The 27,553-nt window shown below is 34.0% G+C and overlaps 1 protein-coding gene across 4 annotated transcripts in view; it reads left to right on the top strand.

Moving 5' to 3' along the window:
- Positions 1-27,340, top strand: part of LOC142234526 (uncharacterized) — a 58,077-nt gene extending 30,737 nt beyond the window's left edge. For 2 of the 4 annotated variants that reach the window (XM_075305692.1, XM_075305693.1), the window contains exons 3-6: positions 5,372-5,919; positions 14,995-17,926; positions 18,001-18,157; positions 26,016-27,340. In XM_075305692.1, coding sequence (XP_075161807.1) covers positions 5,372-5,919; positions 14,995-17,926; positions 18,001-18,157; positions 26,016-26,085 — 3,707 coding nt within the window. In that variant the 3' untranslated portion in view covers positions 26,086-27,340. Of the gene's footprint in view, positions 1-5,371; positions 5,920-14,994; positions 17,927-18,000; positions 18,158-20,630; positions 20,706-21,143; positions 21,732-26,015 lie in introns of all 4 variants that reach the window. The other 2 variants (XR_012721637.1, XM_075305694.1) reach the window with 2 other exon arrangements.
- Positions 27,341-27,553: the final 213 nt, after the last annotated feature.

The following is a 27,553-nucleotide window of genomic DNA, read 5'->3' as shown; positions in this document are numbered from 1 at the left end:
GATATCATTTATCGAATTGTCTTTCTCATATTTCGATATAATAATAATAGTTATTCACGTAAAAATAAATGCCATTTTAATAATAAAAATTATAACATATACAAAGTAAACGGGTTTTTCCTAAACACTTTAAACCAAATGTGCAAAATCCATTGTAGCCTACAGTTGAAGCGCTTAAATTTAATGAAAAATTTTCTGCGACTTCAATTCAACTTCAATTTCATACACTCAAAAAAAGTTTACTTGGATCCAAAGAGAATTGGTATTGATTTCGAGCCATGGATGCGGCTTCTTTAAAATAAAGGAACGTTTGTAATGAGTTATCTGTCTTTAAATCTATGGTCTACAAAATTAAAATTAGGCTACAGACTTGATCTATTGAACAAATAAAATTCAGTTTAAAACTATATATTATAACAGATACTTCAAATTAAAAAATGTTTTCTTAATTTCAAAACAAAAAAAAAACTTCAAACCAAAAGGGCAAAATCCTTAACATAAACCTTAGCCTATATTTGAAGCTTTTTTGTTTTTAATCCAAAGATTCAATAATTAGTTAAAGCTGTTCTCTTTATATAATAAATGTTTTTCATTACTTGAAGGAAAATTTACCTTATTTCAAAGACATGCGACCTTGACAAAGGTACGCGAATTTCAATGATTCGTGTCCTAAATTTAAAGAAAAAATGTAAAATGAAAATTATAAATTTTTTAAATTAAAATTTCTTTAAAATTTGGGTTGCATAATCTTTCATATTTGGTCAATAGTTTTTCAGTGTGTGGTTGCAACACCCAGAAGGAGACGGGGTAGACACATGATGTCTTTGGCAATATTGCTCAGGGCCTGCCCCTAACTCGATCTAGCCCGTCCGTCCGGCTGTCTGTGAACACATCACTTAAATTCGACTTAAAATTTATCACAAGTATTTATTTTGGGTCAGAATAGAATTCTATTGATTTTGAAAGAAATCGGTTCAGATTTAGATATAGCTACCACATATATGTCTCGCCCGGTATGCACATACATGGGCCCAGAAACCCGAATTTTACCCAGATTTGCACAATTTAGCACAAGGAGTGCAATTAATAGTATCGTCAAGTGTGCAAAATTTGATTAAAATCGGTTCAGATTTAGATACCCTGAATTGTTTTATTTAATTTTTTTTCTCATTGAAGAGAACATATAGTTCTTTTCAATGAGAAATTTCTTTTTCAAGGGTCCTTACTCATAACGATGTTTTCTTGCGATTGCGAATATCGGAACATAGGGGATACAGTTGTTGCCTAGTGTAATATTATAAATAAGTTTGAATTCGTAGACGTTTTGCTAATATTTTCTAAATTTTCACCCAAAGATTCAAGTATAATAGTAAGATAATGAATTAATTCATGAGACAATCTACAACATATAGAGTTGGTCAAGGTTCTCTATGGTGGCCACGCACTAATATTGTATATTTTTAGATAAATAGACATTTATTTCATTAGTCTAGGAGATTTTATTTCTATCAAACAACAAGATCATCTACAAAATGTTACGGGTTGGTGTAAAAACATTTCAATCGTCATGGCAGCTATTTAATTTGAAATGATAGCTTTCACCATAATATTCTGCTACAAATTAAGATATTTTTTCCACAAATTATGATAAGGGACAAACATGTCGAGTCATCTAACTGTTTTATTTATTGTTTCCATTATTAAAATAAATTTGATTATATTTTAATTACCATAGCGAGACATGAGTGACTGACTGGGTCAATTTGTCCAAACATGTGAAAAATAATAATAATAATTTCTATTAACTCTTGATTGTATACAGAATTTCACTTTGTTGTATAGCTTTTATTAAAAATGCTGATCATTTCAATGGGAATTGACATAAAAATGTTTACTGTTGAGCTAAGTATTAGTATTGTGGCCACAAGAATTATATTGATTTTTGATTTATATTGTTCCAGATTAAAGAAAATATTTTCCGAATTTATTCATTTCGATTTGAACATCATTTTGTTCGCCTTTTAGGTGCAGAGGCCACATTAAACAAGTAATTTCGATCTCACCCGTGGTGAATCAATAGAATAAAATTGGCAGGAATCAGAGCAGCTTTTATTTCACGAAACAATTATACACCCAAAAAAAGTGAACCCACCATGAAAGAAAATGTAGGTTTATTTTAGAAAATATTAACTAAAATAGTAGAAAGCTATTATTGCAACATGTTACAAATAAGTTAATACTTTTTGTCAAATTGAAGAAAATTTATTCAAAATAATCAATTTTTTCTGTAGTTTAAGAAAATTTCATATATTAAAGGAAAAAGTTGGATTTAAAAAATTGGTAAAATGTCTTTAGCGTTGTACGAAGTTCAAGACATGTGCAATATTAGTAAATTTTATTAATTTGAGAGACTTATGAACTCAATTTAAGAAAACTTCCCCCATTTTAGGAAAATATGAACAATTTAATTTTTTAGTAAAATTGCGCATTATATTTGTATGCATTTTTTCTTATTTTTAGTTCACGTCATTAAAGTTAACAAAAAAATTATTCAAACACTTGCTCACATTGAGCAAAGTTTAACTAAAATTAACTTATATTCATGAACTGAAATAAAGTTCAGTTCAGCATTAGCGACCCTTTTTTGAGTGTACAAAAAAAAAAACTATTGGAAAACGGATATCGGATGTGATTATATAACGATCTCTATTTTAATTAATTGTCACACAAAACGTAGATAGTGGTTTTGCCTAGAAAATGGATGACCCATAGTTGGGTTCTAAGTCCAACCACACAAATTTTAAAAATTATAAAATCTAATACAGGCCTCTAAATTGTTTGTGTTACAGATGAAAACATCCAAGCTATTGCTTCTAATCTTAAAAACGGAACTTAAGGTTAGTTATGGTTCATTGTAGACTGGCACCAATAATCTCAAATAATTATAAATTTGTGTTCACAGAAAAAAGTATGTCCAATATTTCAATTTCAATTAAAATGCTCATTGAATCTTAAGATAGAATTAAAATTGTTAATTGATTCAATTAATTATTTTATCAAAATGGAAACCATTCACCATTGTGGGAGAATTATCTCAGAAGCCCTATTTAAGAATACTGATATTACTAACACCATTTCAGAAACTTGAAGAGAAGTTCCCCGATTTTCTTGAAATTTATTGAAAAATTGGAATGGAAAATCAAGTATAGTTTTAATTTCTACATAATTCTGTGATTGATACTATGAGTTTCGCGATTGAAGCAATTTCAATTAAAATCCTAATTAGAATAATTAATTTCGTGATTTTTATTCACTTGTTGTTATACCCTCCACCATAGGATGGGCGTATATTAACTTTGGCATTCCGTTTGTAATACATCGAAATACTGGCCTCCAAGTATTCAGGGGGGTGAGGGGGATCAACAACATTTTCTATAAAAATAAAATTTTGAAAAAATTCTATATAGAAATAAAATGACAACATTTTCTACCGAAATAAAAAATCGATAATATAGAATCGCATTCTTTTTTTCGACTAAAACATTCTTGAAGTTCAATAAAATCCTGTTTTTGACTATATCTTTTGCAAAATCGAGATTTTCTTCCCACTTGAACATGTCTGTTTTGCCATATTTGTAAAAGACTATTAGCAAATAAGGTTGATAAAGACTTTCTCAAAATATGAAGCGAGAGAAATTTTAATGTAATTATACAAAGAGCATTTATGATTTATCAGGCGATATAGGACAATTTGAGTAACATTTACAATTTTTGTTATTCAGCAGTGATGATTTTACAAGGATATTGGTTAAATCTTGCCAAGATATGTGGTCAAGTGTGGGTTGTGATATATTATTTGGTCAAGTCGGGCGACTTGGAACCTTATTTAAAACTCAACCTTTCTGTGGAAAGTCTGGCATTACAGTGTGTAGGATATGATTAAGATATGGGGAAATTATCACAGAATTTTGTGTAAAGTGTGGGTATTTTGGCCATATTTGAATAAACCGGAAAAACGAATATATGGAGGCTTTATCTAATTCTGAACCAAAATAGATCAAACTTGACACACTTAAATATCATATTAAATATATTCTTCGTGGAAACTATGTAGTCAATTGGAGGAAAATCCCATTGAAAATGGGTCTAAAATATGAAATAGTCTACCATATTTTCCCAACTCTGGTGTACATATAACGGGAGCTATATATAATCTGAACCGATTTCGACTAAATTTGACATGCATAGTTAGAATAATAATTCTGTTATCTCTGCAAAATTTCACGTAAGTGGGAGTTTAACTTTGGCCCCCGTGGTCATTTGAGTATAAATCGGGCGAAAGATATATATGGGAGCTATATCTAAATCTGAACCGATTTCAACCAAATTTGGCACACTTACCGATACTGTTAAACGTACTCCTTGTGCAAAATTTGAACCAAATCACGGCAAAAATCTGGCTTTTGAGGCCATATAAGTTCAAATCGGACGAAAGATATATATGGGAGCTATATCTAAATCTGAACCGATTTCAATCAAATTTACCAAGCATTGGTAGAATGCCAATTCTACTCTTTATGCAAAATTTCACGAAAATCGGTAGTAACCTTTGGCCTCTGTGGTCATATGAGTCTAAATCGGACGAAAGTTTTTCGAGACTCATAAAATATTCGGATGTACTGAATTTGAAGAACATCGGTTGATAAACACGCCAATTATGACCAGATCGGGGAAAAATATATATATGGCAGCTATATCTAAATCTGAACCGATTTTTTCCAAAATCAATAGCGATTGTCTTTGTCCCAAAAAACGACCCTATGCCAAATTTGAGGACGATCGGACTTAAACTGCGACCTGTACTTTGCGCACAAAAATACATGAACAGATAGACAGACGGACGGACAGACAGACAGACAGCCAGACAGACGGACATATCTAAATCGACTCAGAATTTAATTCTAAGACGATCGGTATACTAAACGATGGGTTTCAGACATTTCCTTCTTGGCGTTACATACAAATGCACAAACTTATTATACCCTGTACCACAGTAGTGGTGAAGGGTATAAATATTGTATACATACCTATGCATAAATAAAATTTTCTACACATGAAATTATATGAATATTTTTTTTAACATCCTTTACTATGTTATGTCGTAAACATAATAAAAAAAAAATTAAACCATTTCTTCCATTAAATTCAAAAAATATTTTTTACGCACTTTTACATTTTATGTTACCCATTTACGTATTTGAGTGTCAGTTTTTTATTCACACATTCATTGGTTCGCATTTGTAGTAATTATGGAATAATATTTATTTTATTTGTTTGCTCTTCTTATTTTCATTCCATGTTTCGCCTATAGAAATGGTTACCAGTAAAAGTTGCAATACTAATGACGAAGCTGCACAAAGTAGCGAAGTTTGTGGCGCTGATAACAAAAATGATGGCGGTGATGATGAGGAAAAGTATAGTACTGATTCATCTCGACAACGGTACACATCAAGTCAAACGGTGACGGCAGGTGGAAACGAGACACGCGTCCCAAACGATCAAGAAGATAATGACGAGTCAATATCATCATCGAATGGTGGTAACACAATGACAACATCTGCCAAACAATCGCTCGCTTTTACAATCGATAATTTTAATGATAAGGAATGTGATGCCACCGTTCAAGCAGCCAAATACAAGAGTATGATGGAACGTTTCCAAAATAGACATCGGCGTGGTGCCTCTATGTCTAAATTAGAGAATGATGATTCAGGCAAGGCTCAGACACCTACACGTCTAACAAGTTCTCAATCTTCAACACCATTGACAACAACTCGATCGTCTGCCCGTAATTCAATGGCAAGCAGTGAGGAGAATAATGTAAATTCACTGGATTCGGAAACGACAACAACGCAAAAGGTAAATCTTCACACATAAAATTAATTGAAAGGTGGTACTTGTTTGGTATGAGGAATCTCCCCACACCCCAAGCAAGTTGATGACTAATAGTTGATGTGTTTTTTTATCTCTGGTTTGCTTTTTTATACGTGAGGCCGAATCTTATATACCCTCCACCATGGATTGAGTAGAAACTTCTACTTAAGACTTTCATCCACAATATAATTCATATATAATTCAGTTCTTGAGCCGGTATATGGAATATAGGGAAGTGTAAAAATAATTATCAACGGAAGTTTTGCGTGGTAATTAGAGAGCCGAATTGAAATATGGGGATCGTTTTATAAGTGGGCTATATACAATTATGAACCGATATGAACCGATATGTGATTGGATATGTTTATCTGGGGACTATATATAACTATAGACTGATATGGACCAATTTTGTCATGGTTTTTAAAGATTAAATACTTAGACCACGTACCAAATTTCAACGGGATCAGCTGAAATTTATTCCTCCAAGAGGCTCCGGAGGTCAAATCTGGTGATCGGTTTATATGGGGACTATATAATTATGGACCGATATGGATACATTTTTGCGTGGTTGTTAGGGACCATATACTAAGTCCACGTACCAAATTTCAACCGGATCTGATGAAGTTTGCTTCTCTAGGAGGTTCCGGAGGTCAAATCTGAGGATCGGTTTATATGGGGACCATTAGCGTAGCTAGAAAATTTTCCTAGACTGAACTTATAGGTTCAATTAATGTTTTATTTCATAAAAATGATCTTAAAAAAAATTGACATCAAAATAACTCGACAATTAATTATTAATAAAGCTTTTTTGCAACATAATTAATTTATGAAAGAATAGTTTTAATATCAATTACTATTTTTTAATTAAATTGACTAAACCAGACTAAACAAAATAATAAAGGAGATTTAGTTATTAAACTAAATCATAAGTTCAACCACAGCTTTACGAGGGCAGTTCGGAAACTTCTTGGCCTAGCACCAAAAGCGCGGTATATACAGAAAAAAGTTAAGTGTTTTGGAAACTTCCATCTCTGTTATGAACACATGTTAAATTTTGTTTCGATCTGACAACTCCTTCATATAGAAACAGGTGTTCAAAAAAGACGCATCCGCAATTTTTTATAATGGAAAAATTAGAAATGCGTGCTGTCAGTAAAAATGTACATAAAAAAGGTTTATTGGGACGAATTCATATTAATATGGTGAATGTGTTAGGTGAAAGTGCTCTTTCATATGCAACTGAAAAAAATTGGGTTGCTAAATTTAATCGTGGTCGTACAAGCATTGAAGATGAACCACGTAGTGGACGTCCAAAAACAGCAACAACAACAGAAATTGTAGCCAAAGTGCATGATATGGTATTAAATGATCGACGAATAAAAGTGCGCGAAATTGCTAATATCATGGACATCTCAAATGATCGAGTCCATTTAATTTTGCATGAAGAACTACAGATGAAAAAGCTTTCTGCAAGGTGGGTGCCGCATTTGTTAACAGTCGATCAAAAACGCATAAGAATGAACATTTCTTAAGCTTGTTTGGATCGTTTTAAGCGAAATAAAATGGTTTTTAAGCATCGTTTCATAACTGCTGATGAGACATGGATCCACCACTATACTCCAGAGACAAAAGAACATTCTAAACAATGGACTGAAGCTGGAGGAAGTGCCCCAAAGAAGGCAAAAACAATTCAATCGGCTGGTAAGGTTATGGCAACGGTTTTTTGGGACTTCAAAGCTATTTTATTGATTGACTATCTGCAAAAGTGTAAAACAATAAATTCAGAGTACTATTGCAACCTTCTGGATCAATTAAATGTACAAATTCGAGAAAAACGTCCAGGCTTACAACACAAAAAAAAATTATTTTTCATCAAGACAACGCACCAGCGCACAAGAGTCTTTTAACAATGGCTAAAATTAACCAATTAAAGTACGAGTTGCTTGACCACCCACCTTATTCTCCTGATTTAGCTCCCCGTGACTTTTACTTGTTCCCAAATCTAAAGAGATTCCTTGCTGGCAAGCGTCAAATGAAGATGCAATTACAGTTGTAAACCACTATTTTGAAGACCTTGAGGAAAACTATTTTAATCAAGGGATAGAATTGCTAGAAAAGCGTTAGACTAAGTGTATTGAAGTTTCAGGAGATTATATTGAAAAATAAAAATATTTTTGAAAAACTAACTATTCTCTTTCATTGATAGGCTAAAAAGTTTCCGAACCGCCCTCGTATTTCATAAATATCCGACTTCAAACATTGCCATCGGCAACTGCTACCACAACCCAAGTAATTCGATTGTGAAAGTCTTTAGCGGAACTTTGTGCGATCGTATATACTTGTTTAATTTTTATAAAAATGTAAAATCGTAAATAGGTTTTAAAATTCTGGGGGGTAACATTTTTCTGGGGGGTCTTAGCCACCTTGGTGCAATGGTTAGCATGCTCGACTTGCATAAAAATCCCAGTGTCGACCAAACACCAACAAATTTTTCAGCGTAGCTTTGAAACAAAGCCAAAAGTGGTTTCACCGTAATGTGAAACGCCCTTTAGACGCGGCTTTAAAAAGGAGGTCCCTTGTCATTAATCTAAACATAGAATTGGGTAGCACTCATTGATAAGAGAGAAGTCTAAGAAGCACGGTTGCTGCCACTATTCCCAAAAGTAATCAACCAATTTAGAAAAAAATTTTACTACAAATCTAACAAAGAAAACTTTGCCAAAAATTTATTTATATATAAAATTTTGTCGAAATTTTAATTCTAAAGAAATTTTTTTTCAAAATATTACTTCCAGAAAAAATTTTTATTCTAAAAAAATGTTGCCAATAATTTATTTCTACATAAAATGTTGTCAAAATTTTATTTCTATAGAAATTTTTATCAACATTTTAATTCTATATAAATTTATTTCTAAAGAAATTTTTGCCAGAATTTTATTTCTATAGAAAATTTTGTGAAGATTTTATATCTATAGAAACTTGTTTCAAAATTTTATATCTATAGAAAAAAAATTATTTCCATAGAAAATATTTCAAAATTTTATTTCTGTAGAAAATTTTTCCAAAATTTTAATGATGTAAAAAATGTCGCCAAAATTTTATTTTTGTAGAAGATGGAAAAATTTCTTAAAACATACTTCAGGAAATTTTTAGTGACATATGTAGGACAGCATATATATAGGACAGCAATATCGGTTTATAACTAAATATAGTTCCCACATTAGTCGACACCAGGATTTGAACTCTCGAACGTCTGTGGTTGCAGTTTATAAAGGGTGGTTAAAATTTCAAGGGCCGATGTTGATTTTGAATAAAACACAAACTATTTAGGAAATTATTGTAATTTTATTTTATTATGATATATTGGTATTACTCAATTATGTATGGAACAAAATATCGGCCAAATGGGCGCCGCGACCTCGGTGGCACACCTTCATCCGATGGTCCAAATTTTCGATGACGCTGAGGCATAATGGAGGTTCTATGCCGTTAATGTGCCGAATTACCTCATCCTTTAGCTCTTGAATTGTTGCTGGCTTATCGACGTACACCTTTTCTTTCAAATAACCCCAAAGAAAAAAGTCCAACGGTGTCAAATCACATGATCTTGGCGGCCAATTGACATCGCCATTACGTGAGATAACACGGCCATTGAATTTGTTGCGCAAAAGAGCCATTGTTTCGTTAGCTGTGTGGCAAGTGGCACCGTCCTGCTGAAACCACATATCGTCCACATCCATATCTTCCAATTCGAGCCATAAAAAGTTCGTTATCATCTCACGATAGCGAACACCATTCACAGTAACTGCCTGACCGGTCTCATTTTGGAAAAAATAAGGCCCGATGATGCCGCCAGCCCATAAACCGCACCAAACAGTCACTCTTTGTGGGTGCATTGGTTTTTCGACAATCACTCTTGGATTCTCATTCGCCCAAATGCGGCAATTCTGTTTATTGACGAATCCACTGAGGTGAAAATGTGCCTCATCACTGAAGATGATTTTCTTCGAAAATTGATCATCCACTGTTGCCATTTCTTGGAACCATTTAACACGTTGTTGGGTTGTGTATCTCTCCATGGTTCAAATTGAGTAAGTCTGAAATAGTGAAATGTCAAATAAAATTCGGAAAAAAACTTGGCGTTTAGGTGTGGTTCACATTCAACATCGGCCCTTACAATTTAACCACCAAGGTTAACAGTCTGCGATTTTATATCTGATCCATTTGATCTACTTATTTATTCTTTGAATTAAGAAATGTTAAGATACCTTTCCATCTGTACCTGTTACCACAACACAACTAATTTGGTTTTGGATAACTGTGCAAAAGATTGGACCCTTTCGAACTTTCGGCCATTTATACTTGTTTAAATTTAAATCTTAATTGTTTCAATAAAGGATTGATTCAATTATTTTTATACCCTCCATCATAGGATGGGGGTATATTAACTTTGTCATTCCGTTTGTAACACATCCAAATATTGCTCTAAGACCCCATAAAGTATATATATTCTGGGTCGTGGTGAAATTCTGAGTCGATCTAAGCATGTCCGTCCGTCCGTCTGTTGAAATCACGCTAACTTCCGAACGAAACAAGCTATCGACTTGAAACTTGGCACAAGTAGTTGTTATCGATGTAGGTCGGATGGTATTGAAAATGGGCCATATTGGTCCACTTTTACTTATAGCCCCCATATAAAGGGATCCTCAGATTTGGCTTGTGGAGCCTCTAACAGAAGCATATTTCATCCGATCCGGCTGAAATTTGGTACATGGTGTTGGTATATGGTCTCTAACAACCATGCAAAAATTGGTCCACATCGGTCCATAATTATATATAGCCCCCATATAAACCGATCCCCAGATTTGGCTTGCGGAGCCTAAAAGAGAAGCAAATTTCATCCGATCCGGCTGAAATTTGGTACATGGTGTTGGTATATGGTCTCTAATAACCATGCAAAAATTGGTCCACATCGGTCCATAATTATATATAGCCCCTATATAAACCGATCCCCAGATTTTGCTTGCGGAGCCTAAAAGAAAAGCAAATTTCATCCGATCCGGCTGAAATTTGGTACATGGTGTTGGTATATGTTCTCTAACAACCATGCAAAAATTGGTCCACATCGATCCATAATTATATATAGCCCCCACATAAACCGATCCCCAGATTTGGCTTGCGGAGCCTAAAAGAGAAGCAAATTTCATCCGATCCGGCTGAAATTTGGTACATGGTGTTGGTATATGGTCTCTAATAACCATGCAAAAATTGGTCCACATCGGTCCATAATTATATATAGCCCCTATATAAACCGATCCCCAGATTTTGCTTGCGGAGCCTAAAAGAAAAGCAAATTTCATCCGATCCGGCTGAAATTTGGTACATGGTGTTGGTATATGTTCTCTAACAACCATGCAAAAATTGGTCCACATCGGTCCATAATTATATACAGCCCCCATATAAACCGATCCCCAGATTTGGCTTGCGGAGCCTCAAAGAGAAGAAAATTTCATCCGATCCGGCTGAAATTTGGTACATGATGTTGGTATATGGTCTCTAACAACCATGCAAAAATTGGTCCATATCGGTCCTTAATTATATATAGCCCCCATATAAACCGATCCCCAGATTTGGCTTGTGGAGCCTCTAAGGGAAGCATATTTCATCCGATCCGGCTGAAATTTGATACATGGTGTTGGTATATGGTCTCTAACAATCATGCAAAAATTGGTCCACATCGGTGCATAATTATATATAACCCCCATATAATTCGATCCCCAGATTTGGCTTGCGAAGTCTCCAAGAGAAGCAAATTTCATCCAAGCCGGTTGTAATTTGTAACATGGTGTTAGTATATGATCTTTAACAACCGTGCCAGAATTGGTCCATATCGGTCCATAATTATATATAGCCCCCATATAAAACGTTCTCCAGATTTGACCTCCGCAGCCTCTTGGAGGAGCAAAATTCATCCGATCCGGTTCAAATTAGGAACGTGGTGTTAGTATATGGTCGCTAACAACCATAGAAAAATTGGTCCAATCACACAAAAATTGGTCCATATCGGTTCATAATCATGGTTGCCACTAGAGCCAAAAATAATTACCAAAATTTTATTTCTATAGAAAATTTTGTCAAAATGTTATTTCTATCGAAAATTTTGTCAAAATTTTATTTCTAGAGAAAAATTTTGTTAAAATTTTATTCGGTTCATAATAAAATTTTCAACATTTTCAAAATTTTATTTCTATAGAAAATTTTGTCAAAATTTTATTTCTATAGAAAATTTTGTTCAAATTTTATTCGGTTCATAATCATGGTTGCCACTCGAGCCACAAATAATCTACCAAGATTTTATTTCTATAGAAAATTTTGTCAAAAGTTTATTTCTATAGAAAATTTTGTTAAAATTTTATTCCTGTAGAAATTTTTGTCAAAGTTTTCTTTCTATAGAATATTTTGTCAAAATTTTTATTTCTATAGAAAATTTTGTGAAAATTTTATTTCTATAGAAAATTTTGTTAAAATTTTATTTCTGTAGAAAATTTTGTCAAAATTTTATGTCTACTTTGTCAAACTGAATTATATACGTATTGGATCGATCTTTTTATACCCTTCACCACTACTGTGGTACAGGGTATAATAAGTTTGTGCATTTGTATGTAACGCCAAGAAGGAAAAGTCTGAGACCCATCGTTTAGTATACCGATCGTCTTAGAATTAAATTCTGAGTCGATTTAGCGATGTCCGTCTGTCTGTCTGTCTGTCTGTCTGTCCGTCTGTCTGTTGATGTATTTTTGTGTGCAAAGTACAGCTCGCAGTTTTAGTCCGATTGTCCTAAAATTTGGTATAGGGTGCTGTTTCGGCTCAAAGACGATCCCTATTGATTTTGGAAAAAATCGGTTCAGATTTAGATATAGCTGCCATATATATTTTTCGCCGATCTGGTCATAATTGGCGTGTATATCAACCGATCTTCCTCAAATTCCGTACATCCGAATATTTTATGAGTCTCGAAAAACTTGCAAAATATCAGCCAAATCGGTTCAGATTTAGATATAGCTCCCATATATAGCTTTCACCCGATTTACACTCATTTGCCCACAGAGGCCAATTTTTTGCTCCGATTTAGTTGAAATTTTGCACAGGGAGTAGAATTAGCATTGTAGCTATGCGTGTCAAATTTGGTTGAAATCGGTTCAGATTTAGATATAGCTCCCATATATAGCTTTCGCCCGGTTTACACTCATATGACCACAGAGGCCAATTTTTTGCTCCGATTTAGTTGAAATTTTGCACAGGGAGTAGAATTAGCATTGTAGCTATGCGTGCCAAATTTGGTTGAAATCGGTTCAGATTTAGATATAGCTCCCATATATAGCTTTCGCCCGATTTACACTCATATGACCACAGAGGCCAATTTTTTGCTCCGATTTAGTTGAAATTTTGCACAGGGAGTAGAATTAGCATTGTAGCTATGCGTGCTAAATTTGGTTGAAATCGGTTCAGATTTAGATATAGCACCCATATATAGCTTTCGCCCGATTTACACTCATATGACCATAGAGGCCAATTTTTAACCCCGATTTAGTTGAAATTTTGCACAAGGGGTTGAATTAGCATTGTTGCTATGCGTGCCAAATTTGGTTGAAATCGGTTCAGATTTAGATATAGCTCCCATATATATGTTTTTCTGATTTCGACAAAAATGGTCAAAATACCAACATTTTCCATGTAAAATCGCCACTGTTTAGTCGAAAAGTTGTAAAAATTACTCTATTTTTCCTTAACTTCTAATGCATATATATCGAGCGATAAATCATAAATAAACTTTTGCGAAGTTTTCTTAAAATTGCTCCAGATTTAAATGTTTCCCATATTTTTTTTTACTAACATTGTGTTCCACCCTAGTGCATTAGCCGACTTAAATTTTGAGTCTATAGATTTTGTAGAAGTCTATCAAATTCTGTCCAGATCGAGTGATATTTAAATGTATGTATTTGGGACAAACCTTTATATATAGCCCCAACACATTTGACGGATGTGATATGGTATCGTAAATTTAGATCTACAAAGTGGTGCAGGGTATAATATAGTCGGCCCCGCCCGACTTTAGACTTTCCTTACTGGTTTGATTTAATATATACCACGTATGGACTTACATACAATTTAGAAGATGGTGTTAGGAGGTTTTAAGATACCTTGCCATCGGCAAGCGTTACCGCAACTTAAGTAATTCGATTGCGGATGGCAGTGTTTAGAAGAAGTTTTTACGTAATCCATGATGGAGGGTACATAAGCTTCGGCCTGGCCGAACTTACGGCCGTATATACTTGTTTTTGTTAATTAGTTCAATAAATTTGGTGATTGATTCCGAAATATTTTTGTAAATGTGTAGTGGCGTGACACAGCGCATATCACGTAGTTCAGGAGTCTGTGCTTAGAATAATAGCATCATTAGTCAACATTTCGCCTGTGATTCAAATGAATGCCTGTCACCATACAGTAAGATTGGTAAGACTACATCACTTCTTGTACATCAAGTATACGATCTGTGGTCTGAGTCCTTAACTTTTATCGATGGATATCTTTTGCCAGACCATTCTACCGGAAAGGATCATGCCGAGAGAATTTGGTCACAACAAATCTCCATGTAACTCCATCAAATATTGCTAGCTTGGAATGGAATATTTTTCCTTTGTTGGATAGAGCATTAGAAATGTTTTACCCGGCTTTACTCCAATGTCTCATTGCATATATCCATTTCAAAAGATATAGGAAGTTTCGGAGTTTCTAGATCTTGACGGATATATTCCATCTTTACTTTCTCGACGATGGTCGCCAAGGTAAAGTTGGCTGTTGATTTTATTATTAGGCCTGTTAGCCTATTGATTGTTTTTAATATTTAGAAAGGAAAGAAGGCAAATCGGTTTGTAGTACGATATACTTGACTTAAATTTAAATAAAATCAGTGCTGCTGTCTTTCTTGTGGAAAACTTGATTTCTTATTTTCCTTTGCAACATGTACAAGTAAACAATTATATGCTTTCTTTTCAACAGGTTAAAATGCGTGTGCGTGATCGTAGCACGTCCCGTGTACGTGATGCTGCAAAACGTCATAGTTGGTCACCACGTTCAAGCACAAATGAAAACAGTCCGCAAAATCAACATATGCAATCATCAGCGGTTCCTACAACGACTCCATCAGCACTTCCACGTAAAACTACGAAACTTACAAGTAAACCGACGCCAGCACATGTCCCCAAAGGGGCTGCAAATATGGTGGCAAACCGTACGCAATTCACACCAAGATCCACTGCTATGCAATTGGCATTAAAACAGGTCGACTTTATGTGTCCTCAACCACCACTAGCAGACTTCAAACACCTCAATGCTGACGCTGATGACATCAGCGAAGCGGGCACATATACGTTGGATGGTGATAACTATACAGAAGAACAAAAAGATATTATGAATATAGATAAGCATGGCCAAATTATAACAGAGGCTGCGCGAAGAACGAAATCCCGTCCCAAACAGTTGGATGACAATACTCCAACACTGAAACAACGAGCAACAATCGAATCGAAAAGGTCCAACAATGTATTAGAGGTCAATTATTATCATGATACTGATGAACCCCAACATATAACAAGGCCTCGAACCAGTACGGCGCCGTCCGATTTGATTATGGGTTCCCATCAATCGGCTGGAGCTTATTTGGAGAAAATCAAGTCACGAGTATTGAGGAACATGAATGCTACCAAACAAATGGATGCCAAACAGGAAATGATGAAGACGAAATTGTCCAATGAGGACGAAGACAACGAGGCTGATACCGGCTGTTTTACCAGTGTGACAACCAGCGGAGTTCTAGCAAAACAACGAACACTTGATGCCCGTCCAAAACTATCAAGGCACAGCGGCCTTTCGACATCTCAAATTGATAGTTCCGAATATGTTAGCAATGAGACAAAGTTGAAAACATCTTGTACACCACCATCCTTTGCTAGTGGTTTTACCGATCATCAGAAGGCCGAATACCGTTTAAATGTTTTCACAAATCAAAAGGATGCTTCACAAAAGTTTGCGGCTACGCGGAATCTAATAGAAACTCCACCAGAGACGCCAACGGGTTCACAGCCTCCATCAAAATTAAGTGAAGTTGCTGTTTTGCAAACGGCCCAAACAAAACACGATTGGATACAAGAGTGGGCTCGCAATGCTCGTGCCCGTAGTTTGGCAAGTGATAGACACAGCACTGGGTCCAGACAGGTGAATAACGATATGCTGATGACGCGATCGTACACCTGTGCCGATACAGGCAATGATTCCCTAACGGACGATAGTCTATATAATGCAAACTGTAAGCAATTCAATGCTAAACTCAATCGAACATTGGCAGAGCGTTATCGCCTAACGGGGGGTAATGGCGACTGTGATTATACTAGCGATCCTTCTTTGGCCAGCTCCTGTACAAAACCGCCAAAGAGTCCAACAAAAATACCTTCTCCTCTCCATACACTGGGGCGAACCCGAAGTGCTAGTCGTACAAGATCTTCCTTACAGAATGTAATGGCTCCCGATGAGGAGGATTATCTGCAGCAAACCGCTGCAGCCATCAATAATCTGCAACAAAATTTATCTCGTAAAAATTCAATTAAATCACCCTCACATTCATCTTCTCCTCGAGCTCATTCTGCACGTTCACATATCATGTATTCACCTGAGGGTACTGCTGCCGATTGCAGTCCCCAACATAGTCTTAACTCACAACGCCAACAAAGACAAGCCACTCAGAATCTTATGACGAGCAGTATTAATGAACAGCAATTACAGTTGTTGACCAGTGGCGAATATTTGCTGAGGCAAATGAGAATGAGAAAGAACTCATTCGATGGGAATTTGGGTATAAATGGGTCTCCCCATCGTAGGGTGCTTCAGGCAGGTGTTCCTCCACAAATACAGTCACCCACAACGCCTACGGCCCAGTCAAATGATGAATCGATGTCACCATTGAGAAGATCGAGTTCATTTTCCGCCCGTGTAGCGGCTACTCAAAGAGCAGGTCGACCCAACTTCCAGAACCTGTATACACCCCCGGCGGCTCGACATAGCTATGGTCTTAGTCCTGTGCCTCCGCAAGAGTCATCCATGCAGCCAGGACATCCTATGAAGAAGTCAGCCAGTAGCAATAATTTCGGACAGGCCTATAGTGATTACGATGATAACTTACAGTATTACATAAACGACGAAGATGATCAGTATGATATGGCAGGAGAGGAATATTATTCCAGTGGTGGTGACGATACTAACGAACCAGGATACTATGATGACATTGAAACTGAGAATAGTATCCCCCTATCCAATACCCGGTATAATAAAGCTTTGTTGATGCGTATCGAACGTAGTAAACAAAAGGTTGCTGCAAAGCCCCAATCCGCTCCACCAACCAAGGCTGCGATGTTAATAGCTGGAGGCGGTGTAATGGCATGCCCCAATACTCCTGAGTTACCTCGAAGAAATGTTAAAAGTGCCACCACCCGGTCCAGTGTGACATCACAACGCCAGTCTATGCCACGGGACACTAGTCTAAGTCGGCTGGCCCAACAAGTTCCGAATTCATTGGCCTCAGCCAAGAAACAACTTTTACAAACAGCTGCCAATGTACCATCCAATAATGCAACACAACGTTCCACTTCTAGTCAACGGGCCACGCCACGCTATTTAGATATATCGAAATATAAGCCCGCCCAAAGTAACCAGTTCTTACGTAAAAATGATGCCAAAAGTACTCTTAAGACTCCAAACAATTCGAATGATATTATGAAACGCAGTCCCAGCAGCTCGTCGATGGGTCTTTCACGAACGGATCCTTCTCGAACCAGCAATCGCTCAGTACGTTCAACTAGCTCGGTAATGACTAGCAGTGCTACTTCCCTAGGTGGTGGTTCTGGGCGAGCTTCTTCAGCTGTTAGAAGAGATGCCTCAGGTATGTTTACAATTGTGCGCATAGTTTCACATTGTATGGAATAAATAATATTTTGTTTGTTTGTTTATAAGTAGTATCTAAACAAAAAGAAGCAGAAATGGCCATGTGGAAACGTAGATCCAAATACGATCCCATGAAGGCGGCCGCCGAGGATCGACGCAAGAAAGAGGAAGCCAAACGTATGGCCCAAGCTCAACAGTTGGGTGTTGTTGGGGCTATGCCAACAGAGAGGTAAGAAATCCTTGATTCCTTTTCATCCGACTTATTCGATTCACAGCTTATATGTTTAGGAGGTAAAGGTGATTTATAGTTTTGTTTTCGAAAAATAGATTTTGTGGTTTTGGTTTAACAAAATGTAACTAAAACAAGACAATTGGTACATATTAATTTAGAATAAAGTGTTAGAAAGGGAAAAGTAAAAAAACTCGATCTAGCAAACAATTGGTATAAGAAACTGACATGAAGACACTAATATCTCTTCAGAAATATTAACTATAAATATAAATCGACTACAATAGAGTTCAATGTATAAATATTGTAATTATCAATAACGGAAATTATACAGAGAGATTAATTATGTATTGCGTTCATTTTATGCCTTTTGAGATTTTTTGATCTGAATCTGAATTTTTAAAGCATCAAATTTAAAATTTATATTGAATTTACATTAAATTAAAAAATTCATTGATTGAGCTAATTTTATATGAAAACCATAACTAATCCTAAAAATTTATCGAAGCAAATTGTTTAATTGTTTATGTAATAGATATAAATATTGATTGAAGCCATATCTATTAAAACTTAATTGGATCAAATTATTTCCCGATTGAAAATAGTATTTTTAAAGCTGATTTTAAGAGATTTTAGAATAGAAAAGCTGTTGTATTTTCTTTTATAGCGGTTATAGGATTTTATACAATATGTTGAAGACAAAATAGTTTATAAGCACAAAAAATATTTTTTCTTTAATACTATATTAACCCATTCGCTGCCAAGGACGAGTATACTCGTTCTTTGCAAACTGTCCCTCACTGCCAAGACGAGTGCTCGTTCTACTTTGAATATATTATAACATACAGGCTTTTGAATTCGCAATTTTGTTGCGCGCACATAATAGTTGTGTTCCTCGTAGTAAAAGAGAGAAATGTTAAAAATCTTCTCAGAGTTCAATTATTGGTTAAATGTACAGGAACAGGAAAAAAGTAAAAATAGTAACAATGTCATATAAAAAACAAAAGATGTATTGTGATTTGGGAAAAAATTAATGCATTTGTAATTTTTTCTCTAACACCAGAAAGAACGGTACTGATGGGCTAAAAAACAAGCCTGTTTATTACATGTATAAAAGGTAGGTTTCTAGTATACATTTGCATACAACACATGGTTTTTGAGCTCATCATAGATAAAAGAAACGATATTAAATGAAATAAAACGAGTGACAAAATGAAAACCAAAATATAAGTGCTATATAATATACCTTTGTATATAAAACCTATTAAAATACAGTCGACTCTCGATAATTTGAAACTCAAGGGACAAGAGAAAAAGTTCAAATTACCAAGTGTTTCAAAATAATAAGAGTTCAAATTATCGAGAGAGAGAAAAGCGAAAAAGTTCAAATAAAATAAAATAAAAAAATAAAAAGAGTATTAATAAATAAGGAAAATTAGTTTTACTTCATATTATTTTGAAAAAAAAAAAAATGTGTTATTTAATTCTGAGTTGGCGATCTATCATTATCTAATGAATTTTCTATTGTTATGAGTGCTGAATAGAATTAGTCACTTGTGTCAGTTCTAAGGGCGTAGGAGCGTAGGCTATTAATAAATTTCCTTGCCTTGCTCAATGTGACTGGATTCAGCGGTTGGTCTTCTTCATATTCCTCCTTGTTTTTGTCCAAATATAAAAGTTCAGCATCAGTAAGAATTCCATAAACACAGATGTCAGTATCAACTTGAACAAAATCATCGAAAGTTAAATATCCACAGTTAGGTAGAAGTCCCCACCCAGGGTCCGTACTCGAATATATTGATAGTTCTGATAACTATGGCTCATTATCTGTTTGTCTAAACCCGCACTTATTAAAACAATTTTTAAAAGTCTTAGGGTTGACATTTTTCCAGGCCTTATCGAACATCGTTACAGCGGCTAAAACAGCTATATTCACCTTTTCATTCTTTTAATGCTATCCAGCACAAGATAAACAATTTCTCTGTGGTAGAGAGTTTTAAAGTTCTGGATAATGCCTTGGTCTAATGGCTGTATCCTTGATGTCGTGCTGGGTGGAAAAAATATCAATTTCACGTGATCTAAGGGGGTTATTATGCTCGGAGCAGTTATTCTAAACAATAAGATTTTGCGTCGTTTTCCTTTTTCATGTCATCGTTAACCGAGGAATCACCGACTTCAAAATAGAGAGAGTAAAATAACAGAAATTCAAATTATAGAATGTTGGCGAGAAACATGCCATTCATACGGCTTCAAATTACCAAAGTGTCAAACTCGTACTGTTTTCTTTCAATTTATCGAGTTTTTTCAAGGGACCGCTTCAATAATTAATCAAGATATTCAAATTAACGAGTGTCAAATTATCGAGAGTCGACTGTATATTGATAGTAGTATATACGTTATATATGTATATAATATTTTCAATTATTAATAAATGTATTTTGTCTTACTTAAATCTATTATATTACAACTATAGATTGACAATTCTTAAAATAAGACTGCGAGGAAAACGATGATTATTACGAAAACATGTTATTAATTTTATTTCGTGGTAAATGTTTCAAAACTTTTCCTTTTACTTTCTTATATGCATATATTCACAAATTTTTATATATATATATAGTAAAATGCCTCAAAATGAAAAAATAGCACTTCAATTAAATCATTGAATCATTACTTATTATTATTGTGAGCTAGATCGAAGTCAGTTTTGAGTAGAGTTTTTTTCCGTATTACTTTTTTATTTATTTATTTTTTGTTTCCCTAACTGAAATGTGAATTGATTTTATTTTGTTTATAATAATGATTTTAATATTGTAATTTAATTTATTTATTTTATTTTTCTCTTCTTTTCTTGAATTATATTCCACTAAAAACAAAAAAATTACATCCAAACCCTTTTGTACACCGCCAACAAATACAAAACACGCCTTATTTATTTTCAAAATATTTTGCTATTGTTATTGTCGTTGTTACCTTCGTTTTGTAGACAATCAAGATCTCTCTATCGACGTGGCCAATTATGACCAGAGGGTTTACTGGTGACAGATCTCTAAGCGGATCTCATCAGATCTGTAACGAACTTTTATAATTTTTGAAATGTTAACTAAGCTATAGTGGCCAATATTAAAAAATATATTGCCCAACTATAACTATGGCCTTTTTCGATAAACAATAAACGATATTAAATAATAATAATAATTTATATACTAACAAGTAAAAATATATTTAAAAAAAAAAACATTAAAACGAATGGCTTATCGAAACGGTGATAGTAACACTAAATGCATACCAAAAAAAAAAAATTTCCAATAATATCTAATACATAATTTTATATACCAGCAATATCGGTTTAGTGATTTACCAATTAACCGTTAAATTTGTGGCAATAAAGTAAAATTAATGCAAATAAAGTAACATATTACAAAAGGGAAAATGTCATTACACTATAAAAAATTGAATCGATTTCACTTTTGCAACAACAACGACTACGACTACGTACGATAGGCAACAGCACTATGCAATTATAGTGAATTTTCTAAGTTTTACTTCTACTTACTACGTACAGAATATAAAAGTAACTATAAATACATTTTTCTTTTTCATGTTTATTTTGTTATGTTTGGTTTCAATTTGAATGTTAATGGCATTTTGGAAAACACACACATTATGAGTGCCTATCGTTTCTCTATCTGTAACTGTTTGTTCTCTAACTTCTATTCCATTTTGTAAAATGCGTTAATTTATCTCAACATCAGCAGCTTTGTTAAAAATTTCATACTTTTCATCTATCATATAATTATCTTTATAACAACTATACTTAGTTTTTCTTGAAAAAGTGCGTTATAAACGCCGTTTTATAACATTTTGCTTCAATAATTAAAGTTAACGTGTTGTAGTTATAAAATAAAGCTAATATACTAAAATCTATTAACTTGTTCTATTTGTTACTCACGTAACATTGTTCATTCTGAATATAAATATATGAATCATTATAAATTATTTCGTATAGTTTCGTTTAAAGTTTATTAAAGTTTTTTATACTTTCAACCATAGAAACAATTTGCTTAACTCTAACGATTAATTAGTTTCGTTAGATAATAACCTTTCCACTATCACATCATATCAATCAGGTTAACTAAACAAATGAACATCAAAGTTGTACAGATATAAGAAACTCAGTAAAATACACAATTTTTGTTTCTTATATGCGTTTTTTATAGGCAATTATTATTCATAAGAAAAAGAGTGGATAGTGTTTTTATTGACTTTCTTATATGCATAATTTTCTTATATGAGATGTGCTTATGTCCGTTACCTACTGTATTAGGCTTTTAGAGTTTAAATGAAATAAGACAACAAAGAGAAAATAATGTCTCACGCACATTCAAACGGGCTGCCAATTTAGATCTTGGTTTTTAACTTCACGTAGCATTCGTTTTGGGGGAACTGAATCTGGCCCATCAAAAACCGACGTACGACATGGTTACCCAATTTTTTTTTTCGAAACGGTATCTGATTTCAGTTTTGATTGATTTGTTTATTTGTCCATATAATCTCATATGTTTTGGATAGGTTAGGTATAGTTGCAGCCTAAATTTCAGGCTTATTTAGACTATTCAGTCCATTGTGATACCACAGTTGTGAACTTTTCTCAGGTTAGGATTTAGGTTATGGAGGTTATTCCGGCACCATCTTGTAGACGCGCCGACTTTGAGTAAAGACAGAAGGCTTATCGGGCCCGACGACATTGAAAAGGCAGCAAATGATTTGGAACACTGGCTGTCACGATCTTTTGTCATATCATGCCCTATCAGTCGGCCACGAAACAGCAATCACCAAGCTTGGTGGAACAAGGATCTTATGAGTATCAGGAAGAAATCTAAGAAATTATATAATGCGGCCAGGAAAAACGGCACAGAACAGTCATGGAATGAATATAAGGAATGTCTGAGAGAGTACGAAAGGGAAACAAGAAAGGCGAAAAGGAACGATTTCATCCGGGTGATAGAGGAACTATGTATTATAAAGGATACTGCATGACTACGGGAACTTTTATCGAAACAGCTAAAGTTTAGTGGGAATTTGCAGAGGTTAGATGGAACCTGGATGGAATCAGATGGAACCTGATTCCATCCAGGTTCCATCTAACGATGTCATTGCAAAGAGAGGATGTGAGGGCGATAACAGGCATCATAACAGGACACAACACTCTGGGAAAACACATGGTAAGGATCGGTCTAGCGAATGATGATATGTGTAGGTGGTGTCTGGAACCAGAGGCTACGGAAGATTCATTTCACTTCCTGTGCCAGTGTCCAGCACCATCTTTCAGAAGAAACAAGATACTGGGCTCTTATTTCTTTCAGACTATGACCGACTTGCAACGCCTTAATCAAGGCATCGGGGTGGAGGACCTAGGCGCATCCGAAGGACACATTATCATAGAATGGACTCATTCCGGCCGGAGCGAGACAGACACGAAGAGGAAGATGGAAAGAAGTTTGAGGAACCGCAATGGACCCACTATGGTCTAAGTGGACACAAATCCGCTAGTTCGGATTCCTAGTGTCATCCTCCATAACCTAACCTAAACTAACCTATGGAGGATGACACCAATCCGTGGAAACGGATTCAGTGTACACTTAGACCTTATTGCGGTTCCTCAAACTCCTTTTCTCTTCCTCTTCGTGACTGTTCAATTCCGTAAAGGTTTATACCATCATAATTGGGTAATGTTCCTCAGGTTTGCCTAGGTCTCCCACTCAGAAGCCTTGATAAAAACGAAAATAATTTTCAGACTGCAGTTTCGTAATAGTCTGAAAGAAATAAGAACCCAGTATCTTGTTAGCATAGAAAATTGTAGGAATCTTCCGTAGAATTAGGTTCCAGACACAATCTACAAATATCATCATTCGTTAATCCAATCCTTACCATGCATTTTCTCAGAGTATTAAGTCTTGCTATGATTCCTATTAACGGTCTCACCTCCTCTCTGAGCATCGCCACAGAAGAAATCCAACGTCCTTTCCATAAGTCATCATAGATGCCATTTATTCTGATTCATTGGGGCGTTATATTGTGAAATATTGAAATTTATACTACGACCCTGTGAGTAGTTAATACATGGCGTTAACCAAACCTTATTGACGTTAGGTTTCCATTCTTTATTTTAGAAAGTAGTCAGTCAATATTTTTTTGAACAGTGTTTGTGTCACACTCATAGATTTTTCTAGTGTGTATTACTGAATTCGCCCTAATTTTCCAATAAAAATCGTCCTGACATTTTGCATAAATAATTCTTACTATAGGGTATTGGACTATATTGTTTTATTGGTGACAAGAGCCACAAAAATACTGGCAACACTGATTACCACGCCGGAAACGGGAGTGTCCTCAAAACAACTTATCACGTACTCACCATATTCATAATTTGATTTTATTTCTTTAAGAATACAGGAGATGAGTATAAAACATTCGCATAAAGGGTTCATTTTTGATACGTGTCTTAAGGTTAAAGTGGCAGCCCGATTAAGATTCAGGCTCATTTAGATTATTCAGTCCATTGTGATAATAATGTGTCTTAAGCTTTTTCAGACCGATTTGCTTAAAATAAAAATCCGATGTACCTTTAAAACCGTAAATTAAAACGGTTTTATAGCACAATTGAGAGAAAACTAAAATTTTGGGCCTATATTAGTTCAACTTAGGTCAAAAAATTTGCATTCTATCAGTCTCCATAATTTTATTTTGCACCACTTCTTGAATATAAAGCATTTACAAGTCCACTTGTTTTGACCATACCCAATAAACACAAATATTGGAAATATTTTTATATTCAATAATTAACTTAAAATTAAAAAAAAAGAAAAAAAAAACAGAAATGGCCCTCAACAGTAAAATTGATTACATTGCCAACAATGCTTCAAATATATTGAAGAATATGTTGAAAGCAAGAAATTTGTAAGGAATTTATGTTGAGCACAGTATGCTGTTGTATATGCAAAATTCTCATCTTTGTGTTTATTGGGTAGGGATTGTTTTATCACAGTTGAAATAGTTTTGCATTTGAGATATTTAAAAGAAAATGTACTAAAACAGTGCAATACTACATCGCTATCTATATATCACCACTATATAGTTTGAAATTATTTCTATATAAACAGTAAATCGTAGCATACTTTTAGGCACTACATTGACTGAAGTATTGTAAGGCACAAGTATGTACATATTAAAAGACAATAAAAACACAAAATTTAGTACATCTTTTAGATAGAAGATGAATATATGCATTGCTTATTAAATAAAGCACACGACATGCCATAGGTTGCTATTATGTTAGTGTTTCATAGTGAAACCCAAAAATTCTAAGAGAGAAAGCATAATCGTATTCTATAGAATTTAAAACAAATAGCAATTAGTTGATATTGACATTTTTTTTGGGTTTTCACTGTTAAACCTAAACATAGACACTTTAAAAAAATAAAATGTAACACGCTCAGTCAACAAAATCATTAGCTTACAAAAAAAGGCTTTGAAGTTCTACTGATGGTATTTTGGATTTCTCCACTAAACTCCACTTCATTTAACCCATGCATTTCTTTCGGTATAAGGCTTGGCATTTACACACTACTACCAATTACATTGCATATCCACCATATAAACATTACTACAAACATTAATATACATACATATAATAGAAACGCATTCCAACATTAAAATACCTAATATACATTAATTGTTTTGTGTCTTGTATTATCATTGAGAATGAATTCCTGAAACCTTTGCAAAACCTTTTAGTTTTTTTTCTTCAAAGCTAATAAACTCTATTTCTCTGTTTATTTTTCTATCATATTCATAGCGAACGATCTTTGGAACAACAATGGTCGATTGAAGAGTCCGGTGATTTTGACGAAGATGATTGTGTTTAAAGCTACTGACCATGGTCCAGAAACAAAGAAATTCCTGCAATATTAATGTTTTAAACCTACAATAAAGGTTCACATTAAAAATGATTAATTTTATTTTGTATAGCATTAGAATGAAGTTTACACAAGAAACAAACATACAACGTGATATAGCTTACCTAAAACAAAGAATGGAAAATAAAAACTAAATTGCTTAAAATCTAGCAATACATTTCAATCATACCATCATATACAAATGGTTGACAATTTTTATCAAAAAATGAGAAAACAAATAATATATAATATTGCAACTAAAATAATAGATGAGCATCACTATTATCCTACTTTACTGTTACTAACTATGAAATTAAGCAAAAGAAAAATTACATATGAATTCCAAGATGTAGTTTTCTTAATTCTAATTACCACTCTGTATATTTTTATATGAATATTGAAAATTGTTTTCATTTATTTTGAATAACCGAATTGTATATCGTGTCCGTATAAACCAACCGTGACTGTGTCAATAGCCGGAGCGATCAATTCTCTAATTAATTATGATTTTAAATTGAATTTGTATTTTAGAATTCTCTCAAATCATTCTCCCTTTATAGCAATGCTTTAACTATACATCAAAATACATAGTATATACATGCATATACCTTACAAATATATTTTAGCTCGTAATCAAATCTAATTATATTGCTTAGATATTTTTTTAAATTAAAGAGAATGAAAATATTTGTAAAAACAAAAGAAAATCATAATGCGTTGATAACTGAAGAGCGGAATAGGTTTTTGAGAGTAAACAAAAATCCAAATAATGTTGTGAAATCAATTTTAATTTAGTTGTAATTTAGTTATTCTACATAAATAAAATTTATCAAATTACATGGTACTAATACTCAAGAAATAAAGAACATAATTTAACAATAATAACAATACTTCTTATAAAACAAAAAAGCCCATCTGTAAAATGGGAATAATTAAATACTTATGTATGTGCATATTCCTTAAAACAACGCAACGTTGAAGCTAATTACAAAAAACAACAAAAATAGTTTATAAATAATATGAATTATGGAATTGTGGATATTTCCTCGGAATGACATGTGTAAGTGACATCTTCCGAAATTATTGGCAACAAATTGATACGTTTTATTTAATTGGAGATTGATCAGTGATACAAAACATAAAGCTGAATAAATCCTATAAATTTACTCAATTGGTTATTTATTCTTGCAAATGGAGCATATTGAAATAAATATATAAAAATTTACATTTATTTGTTTTATTTCTTAACTCACAGCACGCAATTAATCTACAAATGTTCAATTAATAGAGAGTGTTCAATTGAGCACACATCTGTGTCGTTCAGGAGCAGCGGAAGATGATATACGTGGGGTGCGTTTCAAGGATAAAGAGAACTTGAAGCATTGAAGTGACTGCTACACCCTCAAAACAATCGCTTCTGTAACATATACTTTCAAAC

Source organism: Haematobia irritans, chromosome 4 (genome assembly GCF_050003625.1).
Source record: "Haematobia irritans isolate KBUSLIRL chromosome 4, ASM5000362v1, whole genome shotgun sequence".
NCBI classification, from domain to species: domain Eukaryota; kingdom Metazoa; phylum Arthropoda; class Insecta; order Diptera; family Muscidae; genus Haematobia; species Haematobia irritans.
Note: the sequence above shows the minus strand (reverse complement) of the source record. Positions and strands in the feature narration are given on the sequence as shown.